The sequence below is a fragment of the Annulohypoxylon maeteangense genome (assembly GCF_022496945.1).
Source record: "Annulohypoxylon maeteangense strain CBS 123835 unplaced genomic scaffold GGS22scaffold_19, whole genome shotgun sequence".
In the NCBI taxonomy this organism is placed as follows: Eukaryota; Fungi; Ascomycota; class Sordariomycetes; order Xylariales; family Hypoxylaceae; genus Annulohypoxylon; species Annulohypoxylon maeteangense.
The window spans coordinates 543247-565487 of NW_025953266.1; the positions used below are offsets into that span (position 1 = coordinate 543247).

The following is a 22241-nucleotide window of genomic DNA, read 5'->3' on the forward strand; positions in this document are numbered from 1 at the left end:
TGTACATCTCACATCCTCAGTCTCTACCTCTATCTCCGCATCGCGTCAATGATTCTTTCTTATATGTGTCGCAGTAGAGTTTACTAGGAGAAGCGACGCGAAATTCACCTATGGGTTGATTTGAATTGTCATGGATTTCTCTTTGCGAGAATCATGAAGCTACTGACTTCGAGAGCTGCAGTGGCCAAGCGGCGCCATCGACGACATGTATAACCAACATAAGATTATGAGGAGGCTACTTGGCCGACAGAATGTCGACGCCCCGAACGATGGAAATCTCGGCGTCACCAGTTCTCCAGTCACCCAATCCTACCGACCTAGTGCCTCCCAAGATGCGCTATATCCCTCCGTCGTACCCATCGCTTGTCTCGATAGGTCTGCTGACGGTCAGACTGCTATTCTAGGTGGTCGTCACATCCTCAAGACTATTCATTTCGACGGGTTGCGCATAAAGGATGGAATCGATATACGTTCAGTCATTACCGCCCAGTTCGCGAATAAGACCAACGCCGCCAGTGTGGCATCAGACCAATTATCGATTAAAGACGTCAAGCTAGCTTCAAACCATGGCAATGACCTCACCGCCTTCACCGCATGCGCCAACGGAAAGATCTTCATGTACGATATAAGTCGCTTAGGGTTAGGGGCTGGACTTGAATTTATTCAAACTAGGGAAGATTCGCGACAGGTCAACACCCTCGATTTCAACCCTCACAGGGGAACATGGTTACTATCAGGAGGTCAGGATGGGACCGTGCGCTGTTTCGATGTGAAAGCTCCAATACCAGGACGAACTGGTCCAACATTCCGGACCTTCCAAGCTTTCCGCTGCAACGCCGATGGAATCAGTGACGTGAAATGGTCGCCCAAGGACGGCATGGTCTTTGCTTGTGCTACAGATTCAGGTGTTGTATTAAAATGGGATATCCGGAAGTCCGCCGCCCCCCTTTTAAAGATCAATGCCCATGATACTCAGAAAGGAGCATCCTCGATTTCGTGGCATGCTGATGGCGATCACTTGATCAGTGCTGGATTAGACAGCAAATGCTACGTCTGGGACTTGTCTAAGAATGCCGAGAAGAGGCAGAAGCCAAAGTATACAATCAATGCCCCGGCTCCTGTAACAACTGTCGCGTGGCGACCCGGCCTCTGGTCTGCCACCGCCCAGGGACGTCGAGCTGCCCAAGTCGCCGTCACATACGACGAAGGTGTGCACTTGAAAAAAAACGGTATCACGTCAGTACATGTTTGGGACCTAGCACGACCGACAATGCCATACAAGGAGATAGACATATTTGAGAATTCACCAAATACTCTACTCTGGCATGATCAGGACTTGCTGTGGACCGCCGGCCCTGATGGGTTTGCCCAGTGCGACGTCGCATTTGCCCCTAAGGTTATAGACCGCCAGCCACTTTCGAATGTGGCTTTCTCTGCTCGTGGAGAAGCGCTTATGTTCCTTGAAGAAAGGATACATGTGCCGCGACCGCGTCCAACGACCCTGGCACGTCAAGGGCTATCTACTTCGTCGTATAGTTCCAGTCCTACTGGCCAGATGCTCAGTATTAGTCGTAGCGACTCGGAAGAAGACGTGATCGGGAGTTTCCTTGGTACGAGACGTCGTCCAGCCGACAAGCGTCGAGCAACCACCAGACCAGCTAATTCTTTAAGTACAACACCCCCCTCCGGTACTGGTATAGAAGAACAAGTTATTCCTCTAGACCAAGCAATGAAAGTAACTGGTCCTTTTAGACCACATCAGGTCATGGCCATTGGTCAAATTCCCGCGGCTCCAAAATTACATTTATACCGTTATCTATCTAGACATTATCTAGAGATTCTCAAGCGTGATCTTCCATTTAATAAAGGGGCGAAGCCTTTAAATGAAAGAATAGCCGGGATCATCGAGCAGTATGCTCGAGCTTCTGAAAGCGTTAGCCAATTTCGGCTCGCACAGACGTGGCGCATATTATCTTATGCCATTGGCCTGCTCCTAATGCGAAGGTCTCAATACCATTTGGAGCAACGCTTAGTTCGTCGTGACAAGCCAACTTTAGTTATCGATAGGACCGCTCTCGACACCAAGTCGGCGTCCTCTAAAGCGGTCATAGTACCATACTTGGAAATTGATGGGGAGGAAACGCCGAGGAAGCCACCTTCCATGACATCCCTTGAGAATCGACAAACTCACGCGAAATCTTTACTTGCTGAAGAGATGGATAGTGAATCTAACGTGCCTACACCATTAGCTCGACCGGTCAAGGAAGATGCTAGCGATTATCACCCACATGCTAACGGGAGGACTCTAACTCCAGTCTTCGAGATCGGAAGCTTCAACTTACCACCTGGCGTACTCCCAGAACATTCCAGTCCGCGGAAACGACTTAACTCCACCGCCCTTTCGACGATCAGCCAAGAGAGCCAGAGATCAAGCACAGAAGGCTATGATTTCTACGATCTGGAAGCTGTTGTAAATATCCCAAAAGCGATTGACGTCCCAAGGAAGAGGGAACCGATAATTGACTACCGGGAATCAGGCTCTCCGAGTAGACGAAAACCTATAATTAGGCAGGATTCGGAAGAAAGCTATGGTCAACTATTCTCCATATCGGATACTAGTAGACAAACGTCTCTTCTTACCGGTTCATCTAGCGGAAGTGGTAATCAATTAGCTAGGAGGATGGAACTTAACAGAAGAGATTCAGGAGAGATAGAGACAGAATATGGGAGTCGGATTAGGGGTAGGCTGATTTTGGAATCCCCTGAGAATACTCCAAGATACCCTATCCGACAGCGAATTGAGCGACAGGATTCGGATACGTTAACGGACGAGTTGAAGATAACTCAGGCATCTACCGATACTATGGACAGTGACCCACTGGAACAAATCGACGAACACCCCTCCTTAGAATACTCGGCTCCAGAACTAGACCTACATCCAAAAACACCCCAGGAACAGTCTATCACAGACCAACCCGAAGATCACCTTTCACCAGATATTACAGAGACTGATTTTCTCCCCTGGGAAGAGGACCCTCCCTATCCACATCCGCTAACAAGCAAGGATAACGCAAGAATTCCTATCCCACCCATAAACCCCTACGATGTCCTCTCACGTGCTCTGTCCTTCGAGTCTAAACATTCCGCTCTCAACGCGTCCGCCATAATTCTTCTCCTCAAACCCCTTGTTCCAGACGATGTAATCGACTGCTACCAAGCGGCTGCCATCCTCCGCCAACACCACAGCCGGCTCATGGGTATGAAGCTATTCGTCGAAGCAGCCCTATTACGTAACCTATGCGTCCGCGGCTGGCCAGACGGCCTCGACCTCTGGGGCGACAATTACACGGCGGTATTCGCGCCAGCACAGAGCAGAGTTTCAGCCGCCTTCTCATGTTCGCAGTGCCATAAACCGCGCGAAATCGACAGATCAAAGGTCGACGGCCCCGGCATCTGGAAATGCGAGCGCTGCCGCGCCGTCATGGCTCCATGCGCCGTATGCGGACATCGGGACGCAACCGCAGACGCAGTCCCAATCCGAGAAGGCCTCGGAGCAGCACCAGCACCCGACGAACCAATCCTCTCATCATGGTGGTACTGTCCCGGCTGCTCCCACGGCGGCCACGCCAACTGTCTACAAGACTGGCACGCGCCTATCCCGTTAACCCCAAACACCGCCCCCATCTCTCCTATCTTCCCAATCGACGCCCCCTTCCCCGAAACCGAAAGCGACGGCTGCTGTCCCTTCGACGGCTGCGGCCACGCTTGTCTCCCCGGTAAATGGCGCAACGAGAGCAGCACCGCGCGAACAGAGGAACTTAACCGCGTTGTACGCGAACAGACTCGTGGGAGCGTGGCTAGTGCTGCGTCGGGGCTTAAACGCGGGGTTGGTGCGGGGAAGGAGAGGAATGGGAGTGTGGCTACTACGACTTCAACTTCTGCGACGCCTGTGACTGCGATTCGCGGCGACGCGATTGAGGTTCCGCAGAGTAAGGCTGTGGAAAGTGTTAGGGAAACGCTTTCTGCGCCGGATATTGGGGGTGCGGGGAGTGGCGGGAGTAATGGCGGGGGTGGCTTGCTTTCGAGTATTCTTAGCTCGAGTCCCGGACGCGCGGCTGCGGGTGTGGTTGTGGGAAGCGGGACGGAGAGGAGGAAGAGTGTTAAGTTTGCTGGGGCGCCTGGGGGTGGGGAGAGGCGGTGATGTCTGGGAGGGGGAGGGTGCGTATATAGGGGTTGAGAGTAGGTGAGCGAGTGATTGGGCGAGGTATTATCTATCCAGGGTTGGGGATTCGGAGTCTGCATTGTTACGGCGGCATTACATTGCATTATTATATCACGCTACGTTATTAGCATTACCTAGGTTGCATGGGGAACTGTGGTTTGTGTGTTGCTGTTGGTTTTATACCCAGGGGATGGATATCAGATGGCTGCGAGTACGAGCTCGTCTTGTCGTCTGGATAGGGGGAGGTGGCTTTAATGTTGTATGATTAATACTAGGTAGAAAGAAGGAAGCGGATGTGTAAGTGTGTATGTATGTAGGTCGGATGAGCTTAGCGAGGATTAATAAATGGACATTTACCTATGGATCTCGGTGTTTTCATTGCTGTCGTCGGTGAATACCTACGTATAACATCATACATTTAATATGTGTTCGTATAGCTAAGCTACCCGTAGCAGAATGAAGAGCTACAGCAGCATGTCTAGCCGCACATGATACATACACATACAGATTAAAACATTCAATAATTTCAATTATCATCCTCATCTAACTACCTTCGTATCCTCCTCTTCTCCTCTCCTGTCTAAGGGGTATCTCATTCGACTTACTTCCTATGTACTTACTACACACCACATATCTCCAAATATCCTCACCTCACCATCTCACCTCCACTTTAAGCATGCGCACCAACATTCTCCCTCAACCCCTTCGTGCGTAACGTAAGTTTCGTATCGCCCTCATCAAACGGGAGTCCTATATCCGCCGCACCCAGCAACCCCGACGAGCCATCAACAACACCGTTCCCGTTCCCATTTTCCCTAGTCCGACTTCCGCTTCTCCGCTCTTTACTCGCACTACGACCAACCCCAGGGCCAAAACTGACTCCAGGACTAAGCAAACCCCCAGCCCCAGCAACCTTCCCCATCAACGCATCCCTCTGCCTACCCCCCTGGGCCTCACTATCCGCGCTCCCCGGCCGACTCCGACTCCCCGCCGTACTTATACTCGCGCCATCATCCGCCACACCCCGCCCCTTCAACCGTCCCGCCCACAAGCCCCTAACCCCACCCCTCTTCCGCTCGGGGACCTCGTCGCGCCCCGCGCTGCAGACGTAGAGTAGGTACTTCAGGTTCGGGAGAGTGTGTCTAATATCCACGACCTTCAAGCCCGCCGACACGCAGAGGGCTTCGATATCCTTATTCAGTAGGAACCAGGCGTAATCGAAGCGATACTGGGACGTCGCGCCGCCTCTTAGGAAAAGGGGGAACTCGCGCTGCGAGTCAGGGAGTAGGGAGATGTCGTCGCGGATGCTGCTGCGCGAGCCGAACGGGGAGACGGGGTACGGCAGCGGGACGGAAAGGTAGAACTGCAGCGCGTAGGTGAGCTGCGCGACGTGGCCGAGCGCGGCGGATAGCGAGTCCTCGGTTGATGACGAGGAGGTGGGGTCGTAGTCCGTATTGGGGAGCGGGACGCCGCAGATGTGGAACGAGAGCGCGGCGCCGGACGGGCTAGGCGCAATCGGGAAGATGTGTGCTAAGTCCTCGCATATGCGACGCCGCTGGCCGTGGATCGTGTCCCGTGTGGACGTTAGTAGAGCCCGTGAGGCCGGGAGCATCGACTGCGCATGCTTGACGTCTTCGGCGGCTTTGGTCTGTGCGGTTCGGCCCTCTTGGATGGCGGTGCGGCGGGCCGCGATCGAGGCTTGGAGGTCCGCGCGCCGGGTTTGGGCGGCGCGGAGGGCGCGGGTCTGGGCGGTGACGTATTTCGAGGCCAGAGTGGCGGATTCTTGGGCTTGTGGGACGGTATCGGGGGGTGTGCGTTCGAGGATCGAGTTTATCTGGGCCGTTAAGGTTTCTCTGGTAGCTAAAGCATCTTGGATGGAGTTATCCAGGTTCGAGAGCTTCATCAGCGCGTTGTAAGAGGAGGTCGGTAAGGTCGGTGATTGTTTAGGTTCGGGTCGTTTGCTTGATAGTTCGAAAGAGTAAATGCCATCGATAAGGTGAAATACGAGACAATTCGGAGGGAGTTGATAGCTTCGTAAACTCCCGAGATAATTCAAAGATCGAAGATCGACATGTTCAGTCAGTAACAAGCTCCAGGAGAACTGTCTCTTAGCCCATATCTTGATTGTAAACTGGGACTTTCTCGTGATTGATGGACCAGCTTGAGATAGATCAAAGAAGCGGAAGTTGAAGTTGATAGCTCGCTCGCCCACTTCGCTGATATATACCGGATCTTCTTTCGTTCCCTCGCAATGCAGCGAGAAGAACACGTCGGCGGCTCTACCTTCGACGGTGTACTCTAGCTGCTTTTGGCGCGTGATAGGGTTCGCTCCAGCCAAGGTGGTGGTGCTACGGCGGGATGCATTTGTTTTCGTCGTGTGCAATAAGCTCTCTGAGGAATGGGCATGGTGAAGCAGATGTGGCGGCGATAGGTCATCGTGCAGAGCTTGGGATTTGGTAGAAGGGAGGTCGGCCTCGAGATCGTCGGCAGCTCTGCCGTGGGGTCGGGTAAAGCTCAGGTTTCGAAGGTAGATTCCTTGGAGATGCCTGAGACGTCTATTCTGTGGCAGCATTATGACGACTGGGATAATTGTAGTGTTTGTGCTGCTGCGTGGGCAGCCAGCGCACGGGGAAAGGTCATGAGTGGATAGATGAAGGTCGGAAGTTGGTTATTTGGCGATGACGAATTGGCGCCGCCGAACTATCGAGCTAAGGTAGATGATTATTGTGGGTACTCTTGTACGACATAACTAACCAGGTACGTACCGAAATGAGGTTAGTAATATCTTGTACTACCAAATACCTGCATATGTAGGTACGTAGTATCCAACGTACGAACCTACATCACATAAATTAATCTATTTTCGTTAAACTTCAACGTTTCAAGCGGTGTTTCTTTACTTCCAAAATTGGGGGCAACCGTTGTCGACATGTCTAGATTTCGAAGCAATTTCTTAATTGCGACGTATCTCCTAGGTTAGCAGCTTGCGGCAGCCGGGGATTACCAATACAACTTCACGCAGCCTGATGAAGTAAACCTAGGACACAAAAACCCTGTCGACCTAAATCGAGTATTTTCTCATGGTCCTCGGCTGTCCCAAACTACGGGTTATCGCCGCAGTACTTTGACATCTAGAGCGTAGTCAAAGAAGTTATTGCTGATCCTCCCTAGCAGCATGAGACGTGCTAAGCTACGGAGTTGAATATAACTTATTCCGAAAGTTTTCTAAAGTCTTCTGGCAAATTTTACTCAATGGCATACATTTCGATGAACTGGCCGCACCCGTGGGCTCCCCGGTTGAGCTCGCGTCCGACCTGTCTTCCCCTCGCTATAAAGCTACTTCTCCGCCAATTTCGTAAATATTGAAGAGACCAGAAAATACGAACATGCCTTGTAAGAGCCCGAAATATTTGACATCTATATTGGGTAGATTCAGATGACGATAGACTACGTCGCTGCCATTAGAAGATGGCTTGTCTCCGGTGAACAATACATGCCAGCATATGATCAACGACATGTATGGTTGCATTTTACGGCGTGGATGATAGGAAGGTTACAGCTCAGCCACTTAAAATAGCCAGACAAGGTCCTGGCATCCCCTTTCTCCCTCATCCATTCTCTAATTTTATAATTTTATTTCAAACGACGCGCTTAAACCCCTGGTGACAATAGGTAATGGCCGAGGCTCTTGGGATTGCATCCGGTGGTATCGCCATTGCACAGATTAGCGTCCAAGTTAGTCACATCGTATTCAAGCTCAAGCAGCTCTGGAACGAGGTGAAAAATGTTCCCGACGACATTGCCGACTTAATGGAGCAGATTGACTGCCTATCCCCAGTTTTATGGGAAGTTGAAAACAATTTCAGCCAAGGCGGTCTTCCATCAACTGTCTGGGATGGCTTGGCTTCTAAGCCAATCGCCCTTTATTGTCGTAAGGCTTTAAATGGCTTAACCAAGATGACCGACGAGTTGAATATTCAGATCAATAAGGCCAGGAAGGGTCGCAAGAAGATAGCAGCATTTAAAGTCCTGCTGAAAAAGGATTCTCTCGAGAGGCTAGAAAAGCGCCTCGAGAACTCAATCAGAATGTTAACTTTGGCCCAGCAGTCCTATCTCGTGTAAGTAATATTCCGAAGGGTCTTCAATTGGGTGAATCTAACCGTTCTTCAGTGCCCTCACACGGATGCAGCCCAACATAATCGTCGAAAGGTTTGCCGCTCTCACACTTAGAGGGCATCTAACGCAAACCTTGTCAAATCCTGTGCCTGAGACTGAGGGGCGGACGATCACGACACAACCCCAAAAACGTTCAGAAGAAACGGGCACAACTACCAAATCTCGTCGGCGGAGCTTTAAATATTCTGCCAAGCCAGGAATTTTCGGAAGAATCCTCGTAGATTCTTCTGCCTCAGACCATATTATTCTATTCCAAGCTCCGACGTGGCTTTCATTGCGATCATGGGAACTTCACAGTATCAAAGCGAACGGAAATTGGCAGTTCAACCTACGCTCCTATTCTGTTGTACCTCGCGAAAGTAGAATAGTATATTTGGCGATGTATGGAAGCCCGAAAGACATGCAAAAACTCTTTGATGCGGGATTGGCATCTCCATACGATCGGGACGAACACGGGACCACACTACTTCATGTGAGAAAACAGTTCAAATCTACCACGTGTAAATTACTAATATGTACAATGTTTGTTCTAGAGTGCTCATATTTTTGGCAATTTCAAAGTCGTTAGATATCTTGTGGACATTGGGTTGAGTCCCTGGGAGGGTGGTCATATTGAATCGTAAGTGCCAAGAGTGCATATCCTTCGACTAGACACCATTTCTAACATACCTATCTATCACATTTGCAGTTACCCAGCAGATCATACACTTACTCCTACTTCTGATAATAGTAAAGAGTATACCGATTTTGTACTGTCGGATAAGGAATCCGGTCAGCTATTTTTATTTTTCCCAGAAGTCGATAGGAAGACGAACGTATTGCATACGGAATGTACCTGTCACTACGGAACCTGTCACCTAGGACTATACAAAGCACTCCTTCCACATCAATGCCCATCACATAGAAATACCTCACTCGAATCACGGATCCGCGCAGCAACTCTGGGTCTGGCCTACCAAGGGTGCCGTCCTGAAGTAATTAAACTGATTCTTGAACCAGAATGGAGTTCCAACCCCCAAGCCATTCGTTACTTTACGCCTAATCTAATAATACTATCAGCTGCACATCGCCTATACCCGCCCTACAATATTGCGAGCACGCCAGACGTTTTCGAGTTTACAGTCGACCTAATCAAGCTTGCTCCAGATCTCCACATAACCTACTCGTCTCAACCTCGTCCTCAGTGGCTGCGGTCAACGAAAGATACTCCGTTAATGGTCATGATCGCTAGCTCTGTTAGTTATTATGCTTCTGATTCGAACAGTCGACGGATCGAACTTAACGGGCCCTTAAATCTTTGGCTTAAAGCGCTGAAACTTGCCGGCATCGATCTGAATACGTATGGTCACCGCGAACACGACATGTTCATTGACAACGACCATCATTTCATAGTCGAACAGAACCCGTCAAACGTACTACAATCTAGGCTGTTGTTTTATCTAATAGGGTTCAAGTTTGGTCCAGAGCCAGAAGATTGGGAGTTGTATTGGGCCGAACCTACCGACGAACTCGCGGGTGACTTTTGGGACTTGATCGAGAATCCGCCGCTGCATATTCCGGGGTCGTGGGTCGAATAATGTCTGACAATGACTCTTTGAGATAGAGGGTAAATTTGGCACAAGGAAGACAGGGTATACACTATTTGCAATTCGTTACTGTAGACTAAACGGCGTTAAATTTAGAAAGGAGGTAGAGTGCGGCTAGTAGAATTTACACTGTACACGCTGTATCTAAGCACTAAACCCTTGTAATTTGGTGCTATTCAGGGCTTACCCTTCAGCAATAGCTTAACAATGACTATTGATACAACTTATCTTATTTCGATTTTCTTCGGAAATGTTACAATTCAATTCAGACTCTAACACATCAACTGAATTTCTAGTGTACTAAGTAGTTATAAGCCTTTAAGCTGTTGCTAAGGTGTGGTTGAACTGTTGCTAGAAATAGTGGGACTAAGAGTCCTAGCACTGGCTATATTAGTGCTGGCTATACTAAAGTTCGCCTGACAGCCCCTAGGGGATGCTGTGCTTTAATTAGCAAAAAGACCAGGTATTGGCAAAACACTTTCCATTACGAGATTCTCCCTAAATATTAAGTACGGAAGTCTTAGCAAGTACTCTTCTATGTTAATCGTATAGAAGGTTTTCTATGGAAGTACTCTACTACACAATTACTGTTATTTTTGCTAAATGAAGCGCAGCACCCCTACGGGCTGCCAGGCGAACTTTAGTGATAGTTGCTCACTAAGACCGCCTATAATCTTAGCGATAAGTAGCGAAAAGCCTCCTCTTTTTGTGGGGGCTTTAGCGGAAGTTAAAGTCTAAGCTCCACTAATCGCGCCATATTTTCTAAGCCCTTATCGGATTGATTTAGCGGTTTAGCAGTTTCAGACATTTCGCGCATCGTAGAAAACGACGATAGTGATATTCTTACTATTGAATTTCCTATTATTGATGATATAAATTGGTTATCCAATGATTTTTATTGAACCGGGTATATTTCAGCCTTCCATGCTCATCAGAAAGCTCCATGGTGATTGGTGCTATAGCCTATGATACTACCTATCCCCAAGTCAACCCATCACCCAAGACAATCATCGATGGTCCTTCTCATCATGTGGGCTCGCGCGGCTTCTCTTGCGAACCTTGGGCGGTCTCGACTCCCTCGGGTTCGTCTCGGATCGGACTCGTCGCTTTAATATCGTGCTTCAGTTCTAACGTCTTAGCTAACTCATATCTTTACTACTAGATACACGCATAGAAGAGAAATTCTGTCGGGAAAAGGGGGGCGTACGTACGCTCTGCGCAGGTGTTCTGCCTGCTCTTCCGGGGATAAGTTGTCCTCCCATTCCGGGGATTGGATCATGCCAAGTAGTTCCTGCAGCTGCGCAGCTGCGGATGAACTTCCGCGGCCTGTTGACGGGGTGGGGTTTGGGCTTGAACTTAGGTGTAGGGACGATATTTCCCCGGACTGTAACTTCCCGTTGGCTTCCGCGGGGACGGGAGGTGTGCTTTCAAGGTCGAGATGGAGAGGTGAGTCGTTGATTTTGATGCCTAGGGCTATTTGCTCGTGGGCTTGTGGGTCGCGGCGGTATCTTGCTAGAGGCGACAGTCCATTTTCCAGTCTTGGAGGGTTATGTCCCTGTATTGCGACAAGAGAATCATGGCTAAGAGGAGGTGAGATCCCGTAGTGTCTTTCGGGTTGCGGTTGTTGAGAACTCAAGCTTAACCTTGGAAAGTCTTGTGGTGGTTCTGAAAAGTTGGGGATAGCGCGCGAATACCTATTGACCATGAACATTAGACGAACGCCAGCTCATTAGCTTGGACGAGTGCCGCAATGGGTAAGTCTCACAGCGCTTGCCCATCGTCACTCAGGCTTATGACGGTATCACCAGGGGAATAATCCCGAAAGCATCGATCACTGCCCACATCGATATGCTTACCTTCTCCGACACCCTTATACTCGATATCATCAAACTCGGCCATTCCCTCGTATTGTGTAATAAGCGATATATAACATGGAGATGTAGTTGAAACATAAGAACTCGAAAACAATCCGAGTCAACTTGGTTTCGTCCACCCTTTTAATATACCACGCGTCCGCGTAAGGTGATGAGGGGTAACCCTCATCCCGCAGTGCGGCTCAAAGGTCTTCGTAGCACGTACGTCGCCATAGAAGATTTTGAGCCGCAACAGCATGACCGCGACCCAACATACAAGGGGAGAGAAAAGATTTCGCTGGCCAAACGCCTCGTTACACCCCTTCCTTATGAAGAACCCAGAAATCTGGGCAGCAAGGTGGGCCATGTCCCGAGGGTGGCAGGCCAAAATAGGAAAAAGAAAGAGGAGCAAGGGACGGCACGAGGCAGGGGGAGCGAACCGTCCTATCGGTTGCTCGTCCCAGGTCGCACAACATGGGATATTTGACGCACGAACAGGGGTTCCTCACAGCCCAATGACAGCGCCGCGCTTCAGCAGGAACTGCTAGCGAACGTGGGGTGTGCGCGAGAGAACCAACCAGCTGGGACAGCAGACCCGCTCGCCGTCGACCCGGTGGTCTGGGTTCGCGCGGCCGCTCTGCTAGCACATCATCTTACGACTTTTGACGGGCGTCTTCCGCACGCTGCATCGATGGCAGGTGGTGTTGCAGCCGCTACAGATGACCCAAAGAGCGGTGACACCGCAGCGGCCTGTTATTAGACCGCGGTGTTTTAGCGAGGTGGGAAATCTCTCCCGCCTTCTTTCCTACCTTTTTTCTCACCATCTCGATGATACACCAGACTACCACCGCTGCCACGGGTGCCTACTCCATCTGTCCGGAGACTATGCAGAAATATGCGCGGTTGATAGAAGAGATGCATGAACAGGTTTCACACTTAAAATTAGGCAACTACCACAACATGATGTAGTAATAGCTTAATAATGATAGCCCTAATTAAATTGGTAATTTAACTAAGAAGAAACACTCTGCCTTATGATAATACTATGCTAGTAAGTTGTCCCAGGTGTACGGTAGCCGCAGAATAAGAGTCATCAGGAACAAGATGCGGTGTCGTGGCACACCCCAATGGACGAAGAAGAAACAAGCCCCTTTTCTTCCCGAATACCGGCAGCTGGGTAACTCTCGTCCCGGATCCATGGACCGGGGTAGTTATCTGCAGTGTGACATTGTTTCTACATATCTGCATGATGGCCTCGGCAGAGGGAGAATAATACGTGTACAGCAGGTTTTGGTACGAGTAAACACATGCCAGCAGACCAGGTATCTACATTTGGGGAAATTTGATATGTGATAGGTTAGGTATTTGAGTGTATGGTTAAGGAATAGGCGTTAAGCTATTAAAAGCCTTCGTATAGTCATGTATATTTCAGGAGAAAACTTATGTATGTATACGACAAAATACAACTTGTGGCTTACATGGGACGCGAATCTAAACCAAAAAAGCAAAAGAAGTAAAAAATCTGCAAAAACACTCTCTAGTGCTGTATGGCAAAGCAGGCTGCAGGTCTACCAGGGGTGGATAAACCGGCATTAGACCGTTGGTAGCCTTATGAACTCCCCTCCTCCTTACTCACCTACGATGAGATAAGTAATTTGTAAGTGCATTTCCAAGAATTTTCACCAAGTGACAGTATACTCTGGTTGCGATGTTTGACCGCCGGTATTTAGTATGCAACCAATGCCAACATTTCTCCAGGCCTCTCCTCTCCGAGCCAAAAATAGGATAAAATTAATCAGATATAGTCCTAGCTGTCGCATGCTTGTCCTAGAAGACAACCAACATGCATTAACCCCAGCCAAATTAGGAATCTACCGACTTCCTGGGTCGCCTGTCATCCGTGTCGACCTATATTATGGATAGTATACCTTTGTAGGTTACACCCAGACAACAATACGCCCACTTAGAATTGTTTCTGTGAGTTGTAGCGATATACGTTGTGTCTATTGCTTGAATGATGTACAACTTGTGCTTACCTAGGTCAGGTAGGTTTGCCCAAGGTTGACCACGCCGGTTGAACAAACAGGCTAATGATCTATGTGACTGACCCAGACAAGAAGAAATCTACTTGTCGTGATAGTTACTTCAGTAGTTCACTTAGGAGAGCAGTTCCCACATTAGATATGTAGATTTCAGCACAGACAATTACAAAAGTTCCTCAGCGACATAGCGACAACAACCTTGAAACAATCTGACATATAGGCAAGGATGTATGTACTATTGAATGTAGATTAAATAAACTCTACCCAGTAGTACCTAAGTATCTTGCCCTTTTCTACGCGGTTTCAGTTTCCTACCGAAGAGAGTACTGGGGATAGGGATTAGAGTTAAACTTAACCTACCTAGTACACCTCGATGCCCTGTGAGAAGAGATGTTTCCCCAGAAGAGAGTCAAACTTTATTATTAAGAGTAAACTATAAAAGCACCTCCCATGTTTACTCTACCCATAGATATCGTGAGATATCATTGAGAGACTAAAGATAGTCACTTCCAGGTTCTTAAAGGGCCCCACAACAAGAATTCTCTCTTCATACTAAGTACCTAGTTAGTTAATAGCCTCATGTTCAGTCCGGTCTTAATGAGCGTAGTTATCAATGACCCACTGCTGCACATCATATGGGGCTTGGGTTATTGATACCTACATTATCTGAATAGTTGGCTAACTATGTACCTACAATAGGTCTCTTTGGGTCGATGGCCCCATGACACAGAATTTTCAATAGATACCTACACATACAAACTGCCTACTTAAAGTTTCCATATGACGAGCTCCAAGAATGCGGCTAAATATGTACGTTGCTTGTAAACTTGGCGTGTGCTTTCCCAATGAATTACACAGAATGCATGATTATGAACATCCTCGTTGTTCCTTCCCTCAGAAATTCGAATCACAGGTTCGACTACCCCATGGATTTGAGGGGAAACTGGAGTACATTTAAAATATCAGGTTGGAGAGTTTGGTGGCTTTTTATAAGTGACATAACTTTCTCTCAACTTGTACTTCTATCCCAACTCCTGCTTATGAGTAAGGACTCTATTTACCTAATATAGTTTCTTTTCTAATCCTTAATCACACCCTGGTATAGCGACAATCCGTACATCCTACAGTCACTACAAGATTACATTGTAATCTTACGAACTAGAGAACCACAGAGTTCTTAGTCCCAGCGAAAGGTTTCATTCCTTGAAGTCTCTTTTTTATCCTGATTGGCCGACTGCCCTACTCATATAACCTACCTATTCACTTGCTCAACTTTCATTCTCCCAAACCGAGGTACACTAGGAATAACGAATTCTAATACACATTATCGAACTCTGTTTATAACCCGATGTTGTCTTAATGTAGCAAAGTAAGCTTCGACGAGAAGGCGAACAGAGGTGTTCAACTTGAGCTTCAGCCATAACTGCACAGTCAGATTGTGTGCATCTTCTACCTTCTCACAGACCGCCTTTAACCAATAACATCTAACGAACGACGACTTAGTCTTTGGAGTTATTGGCAGCCTTCAAAGTATAATGAATGATTCAGAACCCAAACTTCGATATAGAGTTTCCTTGGTAGGGAGATATCCGCAGACGGCTGTTATTCGTTCCTCTATATAAACACAAGTCAACTTCTGAAGCTCCTGGATGTTCTTAACTTTACTACTCAAGCGGACACACATCCAGCTAGAGATACTGTCAGATTCTCAACAGCTAAGTGCTACCCAGGTGCAAACCTAGTCACGCTTCAAAACTCATATTTTCTACCATCAACACTCCAGCTTTATTTAAATATTGCCAGTTCCTGATTCTTGGATAACTGGCTCTCAGCTTTCTGGTTACCAACTTCACCAAAGGCACCTCGGTTACCTAAGCCTGTGGTCCCCCACAAACCCCACCAGGGGATAATCGTCTTGAAGTCTTGGACTGTAAACTACCTAAGTTTACATAATTTCACCGGTCTTATCATACACAAATTCAAAAAACAGCACTCCGGTATCACTCTAGTGGTGATGGATCACCGGTCGCTGTTCGAGATAGAATTTGGTGATGGCCCCAAGCCCGCATGGTATATCCCTCCAAAGCCGTCCCAATGGCTTACAAGCCACGTTCGTCGGCGGGCAAACCTGACCGCTAGACGATGGGAGAAATTTCTCTTCACCCGCTGGTCTCTTGTGCAACTCTATAGCGAGCCTTGCTATGAGAAGATGGATGACCGCCTGATCGTCGCGGCCAACGATTGGCTGCGTGTGCTTCGGAAGCTCAATAACAAGGAGCTGCGAAGCGCCACCCACCAAGTCGACCTCTTTTGCGGGGCCTATGAATTCTCCAGGCTTTACACGATGGTTTACCACCTACATGAGGTCTTATATAAATATTCGCGTGGTGTGCCTCAAGTACGCCAAAACCCTGGACATCACCGCACGGTAGACTCTGGCATAGCGGAAAGCGACGTCACCCAGGCACGCCAAACCTTGGCTAGACTGCTGCTTATGGAATTCGGCACATGGATCGAGAATATTTCCCTAGGAGGTTGGCTTAATGCTTACCCACCGGCCGCGTTCTCCAACTTCGAGTTCGACCGTATCCGGGGAGTGGTGCGTTGGACCGAAAATCATGGGAATGAACTCCGATATGACGACATGGCTCTGGATATGATCTTTGGCCACTGGGGACCTTCTGAGGATGATTTAGAAAATGGCCATGGATATGAGCCTCGCTCTGTCTTCGCGTGGATATGTGGAGTCCCCGACGACGTGAGCTTGTCCTCTGATGGTGTTATGGGACGTAGGAAGATCGAGTTCACCGTCCAGGCCCCGGATATCAACAGCGACCTGAGCATCTTGATACAGCTCAGCTTCAGCCCCGATAATGACCTCATAAGTAGTCAGCACACTCTACCACGAGCTGGTGAGCCGACTAACCAGTCGGGCCCTCCCCAATTTCCGCCAGGACATTAGGACGCAGATGGGGAGGCAAAGCCCAGCCACGTGCAATCCTAAGTACTGATAGTCATCAGTACCTCCGCAGCTTTGAGGCTAGTTGCTGCGGGTTTCGTTTTTAGGGATCTCGGTAGAATCGATCCTGGATTTCGATATGGGTTGCTAAATGGGTGGATGGGTATTGGGGACCCCGTGATTTCTGGTTATACTCGGCAACGGCAATATGTTATGCTGTACTATAAGTAAGAGGTCATGGAACGCAATGTGTGGATTAGGCTGGGCAGTCTCGCCAGAATTTATAGAATCTGAGGGTTGGGGCACACTTTCACTCCAGGAGTGTAACCCCTCCCATAGATACTAGCGATGTATTCATATATGATTATTGCAATTCTTTTTGGTTGCGATTTTCTTGCATCGTGACACGTAGATGTGTAGTCTTGCTGTAAAAATCTACGTAGGTATCACAAAGTCCTAGATGTGTGGACATTAGTAAGGAATGCCACATGGTTTCAATACGCAACGCTGTGTAACGATGGGCTTGTGTCTCTCGATACCAGTCTCCGAGCAGGATCGCGGACGCGAATCCATCATGCGTGTCGTGTTGCACAAGACATCCCGTATTAGGTGACCGAGCTTCGTTGAGCTAAACGCTCAGCCCTGCGACGGTAAACCGAAATTACCTGGGGAACTCGGCCTTGCACAGACTTCTTAACGCTTTCTTGTACAGCGTTGGAGTTGGTACATTTTTCTCGGTAACTTATACTGGCTTTAGTAAGGCCGACGCTTTCAGTATCGACTAGCGCCGATCTAAGCTTAATCGCTAACAAACAGGGCGAGACAACGTGTGTGTTCGGCAGACGTTGAATGGTACACACAGCCACTTGGCTTTTTGATGTCTTGGCTAAGAATTATCCATAGCTGCATAGGTGGCATCACCATCACATTCCTAGGATTCTAGGCATTTGCCCTTGCATACGGAATGAAGCTTGTCTGCCTTGTCGATGTGATCCTGAGACATATGAGCGAATTAGGGCTGGTTAATTGATTTGAAATACAGCAAACGCAAACGCGCTAAAGGAGGCTTAAAGCTAGAAGCTTTAGAAGGATTCTAGAGACACGGGATCATTGCCTAGTAGGATGCCGCCGATGCCATCGATGGCGTCGATGACTTTGATGGACGGGTCGGGATATCGGGTCCTGTGTCTTTGCGATATGACGTATGTACATACTTGAATACCTAGACGTGTCATATCAATTTTGGAGGATTCAACGTCGATATTGTCGTCAAGAGTGTTCAAACAGAAAGTCGATAAGTCAGTCGGCTTTTTGGTATGATAAGGCTCGGGCCAAAAATTTGGACGTCTCTTGCCCAGTGCGTGATTAAATAAGCGGTTATCTCATACTGTATTTAGTTTAAGCTAAAGCCGAAACTTGGTAGTGATTTGTTCGCTAAATTCTAGTGGATAGTTGTTGTTATTCCAGGGGCTTAGCCACTAGAAATTCCACTGGAGGAAAATGCCACACGGTGACCTAGTACGGTAAAAGGATGTCATCTTAAGCTTTCTTGGCCGGTTAGGGAAGTGACTCTAGAGTCACGGGCGAGAGCGTGTAATCCTTGCTCAGGAGGTACATGCTACTTAACATACGTCGTGTTACAGCAATACGTCACCCCGCAAATGTCGTCCTATCCGTTAGGATGGATTGAGATCCTCTTAGGTTCCACCTCTTTCAAGGATTCCCCATTCACCTCTGGTTCTATCATTCTATGTTCCATTATACAGCACTGGAGCTGCTAGCTGCACGAGCAGAATGCCTTATCTTACTAGTACACGCAGCTGAAGTCCTCCAGTCAAAGCGACCTGAAGTTTAACCCCGACCGAGTCACCTCTCTTTGTATAAAGCTTAGAACACCGCTTACTTTCTGTACCTTCACATTTCGTTATTTAGTTTCAGAATTAGTGTGAAATAGCCCGTTTCTCGCTTGTCGTTTAAGAGATGCGACTTCTCTTTGCCCAATAGACTTCCCGGGTTACATGTCATCTACGGTCGCAGTCTTTATTATTAATAACTCTTCGCCTTTACTTTTAGCCTTCTTCATTATTGGTGTATTATAATCGCTTATTGTTCCTATACCTCAACCTACTTTAAACGAACCCTCTCACCCGGGGTTTCCTCTCACCCCGCCATGGCCGAAACGAAAGACGCCGCCAAATCGGACGGAAGTCTAGACCAAGTGCAAGAGAAGAATGATGAAGCGCCACCACAATACAGTGCGGGAAACGGCCAACCTCCACCTAATCAATTCCCGGTTGAAGCCGCCGATGACTTGAATTCTGCCTTCGAGTCTCTTAAATTATCATCTAAAACCGAGGAGGTCACCCCAGACACTTGTTTAGCACATCTCAAGCTGCTTGCCGCTTTTCAGGCCTTGAAAGAAGATGTTGGCTACACCGATGGCCTGTGGGGCCTCTACGACAGTCGTGTTCTCTCGGCAAACGATAAGAAGACCGGGGCTATCGAGAAGAACCTCAAGCTTGAAGATGAGACTGGTAAGCGCTTGGCTGCAGTGCGAGAGAAACGATGGGGCATTTTTGTCGCGAGAGCCGTCGATCGTTACGAGGTGTGGTGGAGTAAGCTCTCAAAGAGCCATTTGACCGAGGCCGATATGGATAAGGATACAGGTAGATATAATGGGTTTACAACCGAGGGCACTCGCCTTCCGTGGGCAGAGAACATCCTGCCACCTTTGGGTACGTCTTGTCATATTATCCACCCAAGACTCCATACTAACGCAACCAGATGTCTTGATGGTTTGGCATGCTCACATGCTCAATCCCAGGGCTTATCTTGAAGATTGTCTTCTACACTGTCTGGGCGGGCTGTGGACAGCCGGTATGCCCTGGAAGCTTATTAACAAAGCAATCGATACGAGCTTCAACTACAACGTTTCTAAAGATTGCAAAAAGGCGTGGGAGCACATCATAGGCCTTAAGTGGGACAACGTGGATGACCCACTTGTTAAAACTCTCAAATGTCCGACTTGTTCGACGATCCACGAGATCCCGTGGACCACGTGCAATCTGCCTGAATCTTACGACGGCTCCGATCCCGGTCTACTCGGAGAAGGTTATGGAGATGGCAATTTTACACTCGTGTGTTCTTGCCGTAAGACTCTTACACGGGAATTTCTCGAGGTCGCCAAGTTTGTGAAAGACGTCAAACAACTTCTTTCTCACGGTCGACCTATGCCTGGCACAATACTAGATTATGATACGGGGCTACCAAAAACAACTCCAAAAACCCCCACACTGAATGACCGGTTCGAGCGCACGTTTCCAAATAGGCTGATCAAGAAACATTTGCGCAGCAAGTTGCTAGAATTGATTGATCCCAAAACTTTACCAACGCGGTCGATGAATAATGTCCGCGTACTCATCGAAAATGCAATCCAAGACGATGCAGCCATGAGGGAAGTTGAGAACATCGTGGCGTTTCGCGATTCATTAAAGAGTTACCGGCTGGGGACAAACGCCCGTAGGCACACAAGAAAAATGATGTCGCGTTACTGGGGAAACTCCTCGCCTTTCGCGCTCGAGCTCGGCGGTGCGGTTATGCGCCAAGGAATATTTGTAGAAAAAATGAACAAGGTACGCCATTTTTTACCTTGAACCTTTATTACATGGTATGTACATGACTAACATTCTCTACAGATTGATTGGCTTCATAGTCCGGCGGCTCGGGACACGATGGCGCGCCTAATACAGAAATATGAGCGCTTCGTAAAGCTTATGTTGTTTCACCCACACCAAATCGTTGTTCCAACTCTAGATGTTGACTTGGCTTGGCATACTCACCAACTTAGTCCTTTCATATACACTCAATTTATGTTAAGGAAGACTCGCAAACTAGTCGACCACGACGACAAAATCGACGAGGCCAAGCTATCTACGGCATTCGAGTGGACGAGCAAAACATACCAAGAGGTCTTCGGTGAGATCTACTCGGAATGCACTTGCTGGTACTGCGAATCCATCCGCATCTCGCACGTTTCGACCGTGGGAAGCATCCTCAAAGTATCCAAAAACGAGAAGAGTACGCCCCCTTTAACCCACAGTATATTGAAACAATACTAACGAGCCCGCAGTCTCCGAATCCTTCTACTCATCCGGCCGCGCCTCCCTCTGCCCCCCGGACAACAGCGCCCACATCTCCGCACACAACAGCGTGCGCTTCAAAAACGTCGACGACCACCGCGACGCCATAAACCGGCGCATACACGTCGCACACCAGGCACACCTCGACCGGAACTACGAGCGCGCACAGAAACGCGCGAAGAGAAAGGGGAGAGAGTTGCCCCCTAGAGACGAGTATTATTACAGCTACTGGGGGTATCCTTACATGCTGTACGGTCCTTACGTGTATCCTCTTTACTTCACGCCTGCGTGTTATCCGTTCGGAGACCCGGGTGTCGCGATGGCGGGACAGGGGTCTCAGGGTGCGTGTGCTGCGGGGGCTTGTGGACAGGGTGGTGGTGGGTGTGGCGGGAGTGGGGGATGTGGTGGTTCTGGAGCTGGTGCTGCAGTGAGTATTTGATACCTATCTACCTACCTATTGCTTTTAGATCGGGGATCGGGGGTTAGGGAGAGAGCGGTGCTAATGCCGTGCTACAGTGCGGTGCCTCCGGGCCAGCTTGTGGTGGGGGAATCGGAGGTGGGTGTGGAGGGGGTGGAGGAGGAGGTGGTGGTTGTGGCGGTGGCGGTGGCGGAGGGGTAAGTTTGATTCTCTTCTTTTCTTAATTTCGTAATTACCTATGGTTGAGTTTTATGACTGACATCCATATCACAGTGCGGAGGCGGTGGCGGCGGTTAGGATCGCTGGCTGATGTAATTCTCGCTGTGGGCTTTGGCTCGAGGACTGGTTGCTTGGAGTAGATGATGGGAGGTGTTGGGGTTGCGATTGTTGGTATTGATACAGGTTAGAATCGTTATTGGTATAAGTATGTGTTAGAATTGGTATTGGCATTGGTATTAGTTACGTATAGGTAGGTATTAAGTTGGGTGTTGAGTGGGTGTTTGGTTGGTGTTCTTGGGAATGAATTAGAGTATACAGAAGAGCAAGAAGACAGAAATAATACCCCATTTCGTTTCGATTTCCTACTAGTGCTGGCTACACTAAAGTTCGCCTGGCACCCCCTAGGGGGTGCTACGCTTTAATTAGCAAAAAGACCAGGTATTAGCAAAATACTTTCTATTACGAGATATTCTCTCTTAATCTTAAGTACCTACTTTATTAACATGGGAGTCTTGGCAAATATTCTTATATGTAAATCGTATAGAAAGTTTTCTATAAAGGTACATTGCTAATTACTGGTATTTTCGCTAATTAAAGCGCAGCACCCCTAGGGGTGCCAGGCGAACT

General features: G+C 48.5%; 7 protein-coding genes across 7 annotated transcripts; 4 read left to right on the forward strand and 3 right to left on the reverse strand.

Annotated features, from left to right (window-relative positions):
- The first annotated feature begins 76 nt into the window (after nucleotides 1-76).
- On the forward strand, nucleotides 77-4586 carry GGS22DRAFT_196482 (uncharacterized protein). Its single transcript, XM_047965832.1, has one exon. It carries the CDS (start codon nucleotides 206-208, stop codon nucleotides 4199-4201), a length of 3996 nt encoding a protein of 1331 aa, XP_047815397.1. The 5' UTR covers nucleotides 77-205; the 3' UTR covers nucleotides 4202-4586.
- A 144-nt stretch (nucleotides 4587-4730) lies between these two features.
- GGS22DRAFT_172471 (uncharacterized protein) lies at nucleotides 4731-5330 on the reverse strand. Its single transcript, XM_047962765.1, has one exon. It carries the CDS (start codon nucleotides 5142-5144, stop codon nucleotides 4893-4895), a length of 252 nt encoding a protein of 83 aa, XP_047815398.1. The 5' UTR covers nucleotides 5145-5330; the 3' UTR covers nucleotides 4731-4892.
- On the reverse strand, nucleotides 5267-6890 carry GGS22DRAFT_172472 (UV radiation resistance protein and autophagy-related subunit 14-domain-containing protein; the record flags this gene model as incomplete). Its single annotated transcript, XM_047962766.1, has 1 exon — nucleotides 5267-6890. A coding segment is annotated over exon 1 (1524 nt), but the record flags the coding sequence as incomplete, so codon positions are not given.
- Nucleotides 6891-8221: 1331 nt separating this feature from the next.
- GGS22DRAFT_172473 (uncharacterized protein) lies at nucleotides 8222-10100 on the forward strand. The gene is made up of 4 exons (XM_047962767.1): nucleotides 8222-8340; nucleotides 8393-8870; nucleotides 8932-9017; nucleotides 9087-10100. The coding sequence occupies exons 1-4, from the start codon at nucleotides 8309-8311 to the stop codon at nucleotides 9973-9975; spliced, it is 1485 nt and encodes a 494-aa protein (XP_047815400.1). The 5' UTR covers nucleotides 8222-8308; the 3' UTR covers nucleotides 9976-10100.
- Nucleotides 10101-10832: 732 nt separating this feature from the next.
- GGS22DRAFT_172474 (uncharacterized protein) lies at nucleotides 10833-12213 on the reverse strand. The gene is made up of 3 exons (XM_047962768.1): nucleotides 11750-12213; nucleotides 11196-11678; nucleotides 10833-11103 (listed from the first exon to the last, which is right to left on the reverse strand). The coding sequence occupies exons 1-3, from the start codon at nucleotides 11881-11883 to the stop codon at nucleotides 10992-10994; spliced, it is 729 nt and encodes a 242-aa protein (XP_047815401.1). The 5' UTR covers nucleotides 11884-12213; the 3' UTR covers nucleotides 10833-10991.
- A 3550-nt stretch (nucleotides 12214-15763) lies between these two features.
- Nucleotides 15764-16895, forward strand: GGS22DRAFT_172478 (uncharacterized protein). Its single transcript, XM_047962769.1, has 2 exons — nucleotides 15764-16757; nucleotides 16806-16895. Exons 1-2 carry the CDS (start codon nucleotides 15894-15896, stop codon nucleotides 16839-16841), a joined length of 900 nt encoding a protein of 299 aa, XP_047815402.1. The 5' UTR covers nucleotides 15764-15893; the 3' UTR covers nucleotides 16842-16895.
- Nucleotides 16896-18555: 1660 nt separating this feature from the next.
- Nucleotides 18556-21470, forward strand: GGS22DRAFT_59616 (uncharacterized protein). The gene is made up of 4 exons (XM_047967499.1): nucleotides 18556-19573; nucleotides 19623-20470; nucleotides 20534-20915; nucleotides 20968-21470. Exons 1-4 carry the CDS (start codon nucleotides 19009-19011, stop codon nucleotides 21414-21416), a joined length of 2244 nt encoding a protein of 747 aa, XP_047815403.1. The 5' UTR covers nucleotides 18556-19008; the 3' UTR covers nucleotides 21417-21470.
- The last annotated feature ends 771 nt before the right edge of the window (nucleotides 21471-22241 follow it).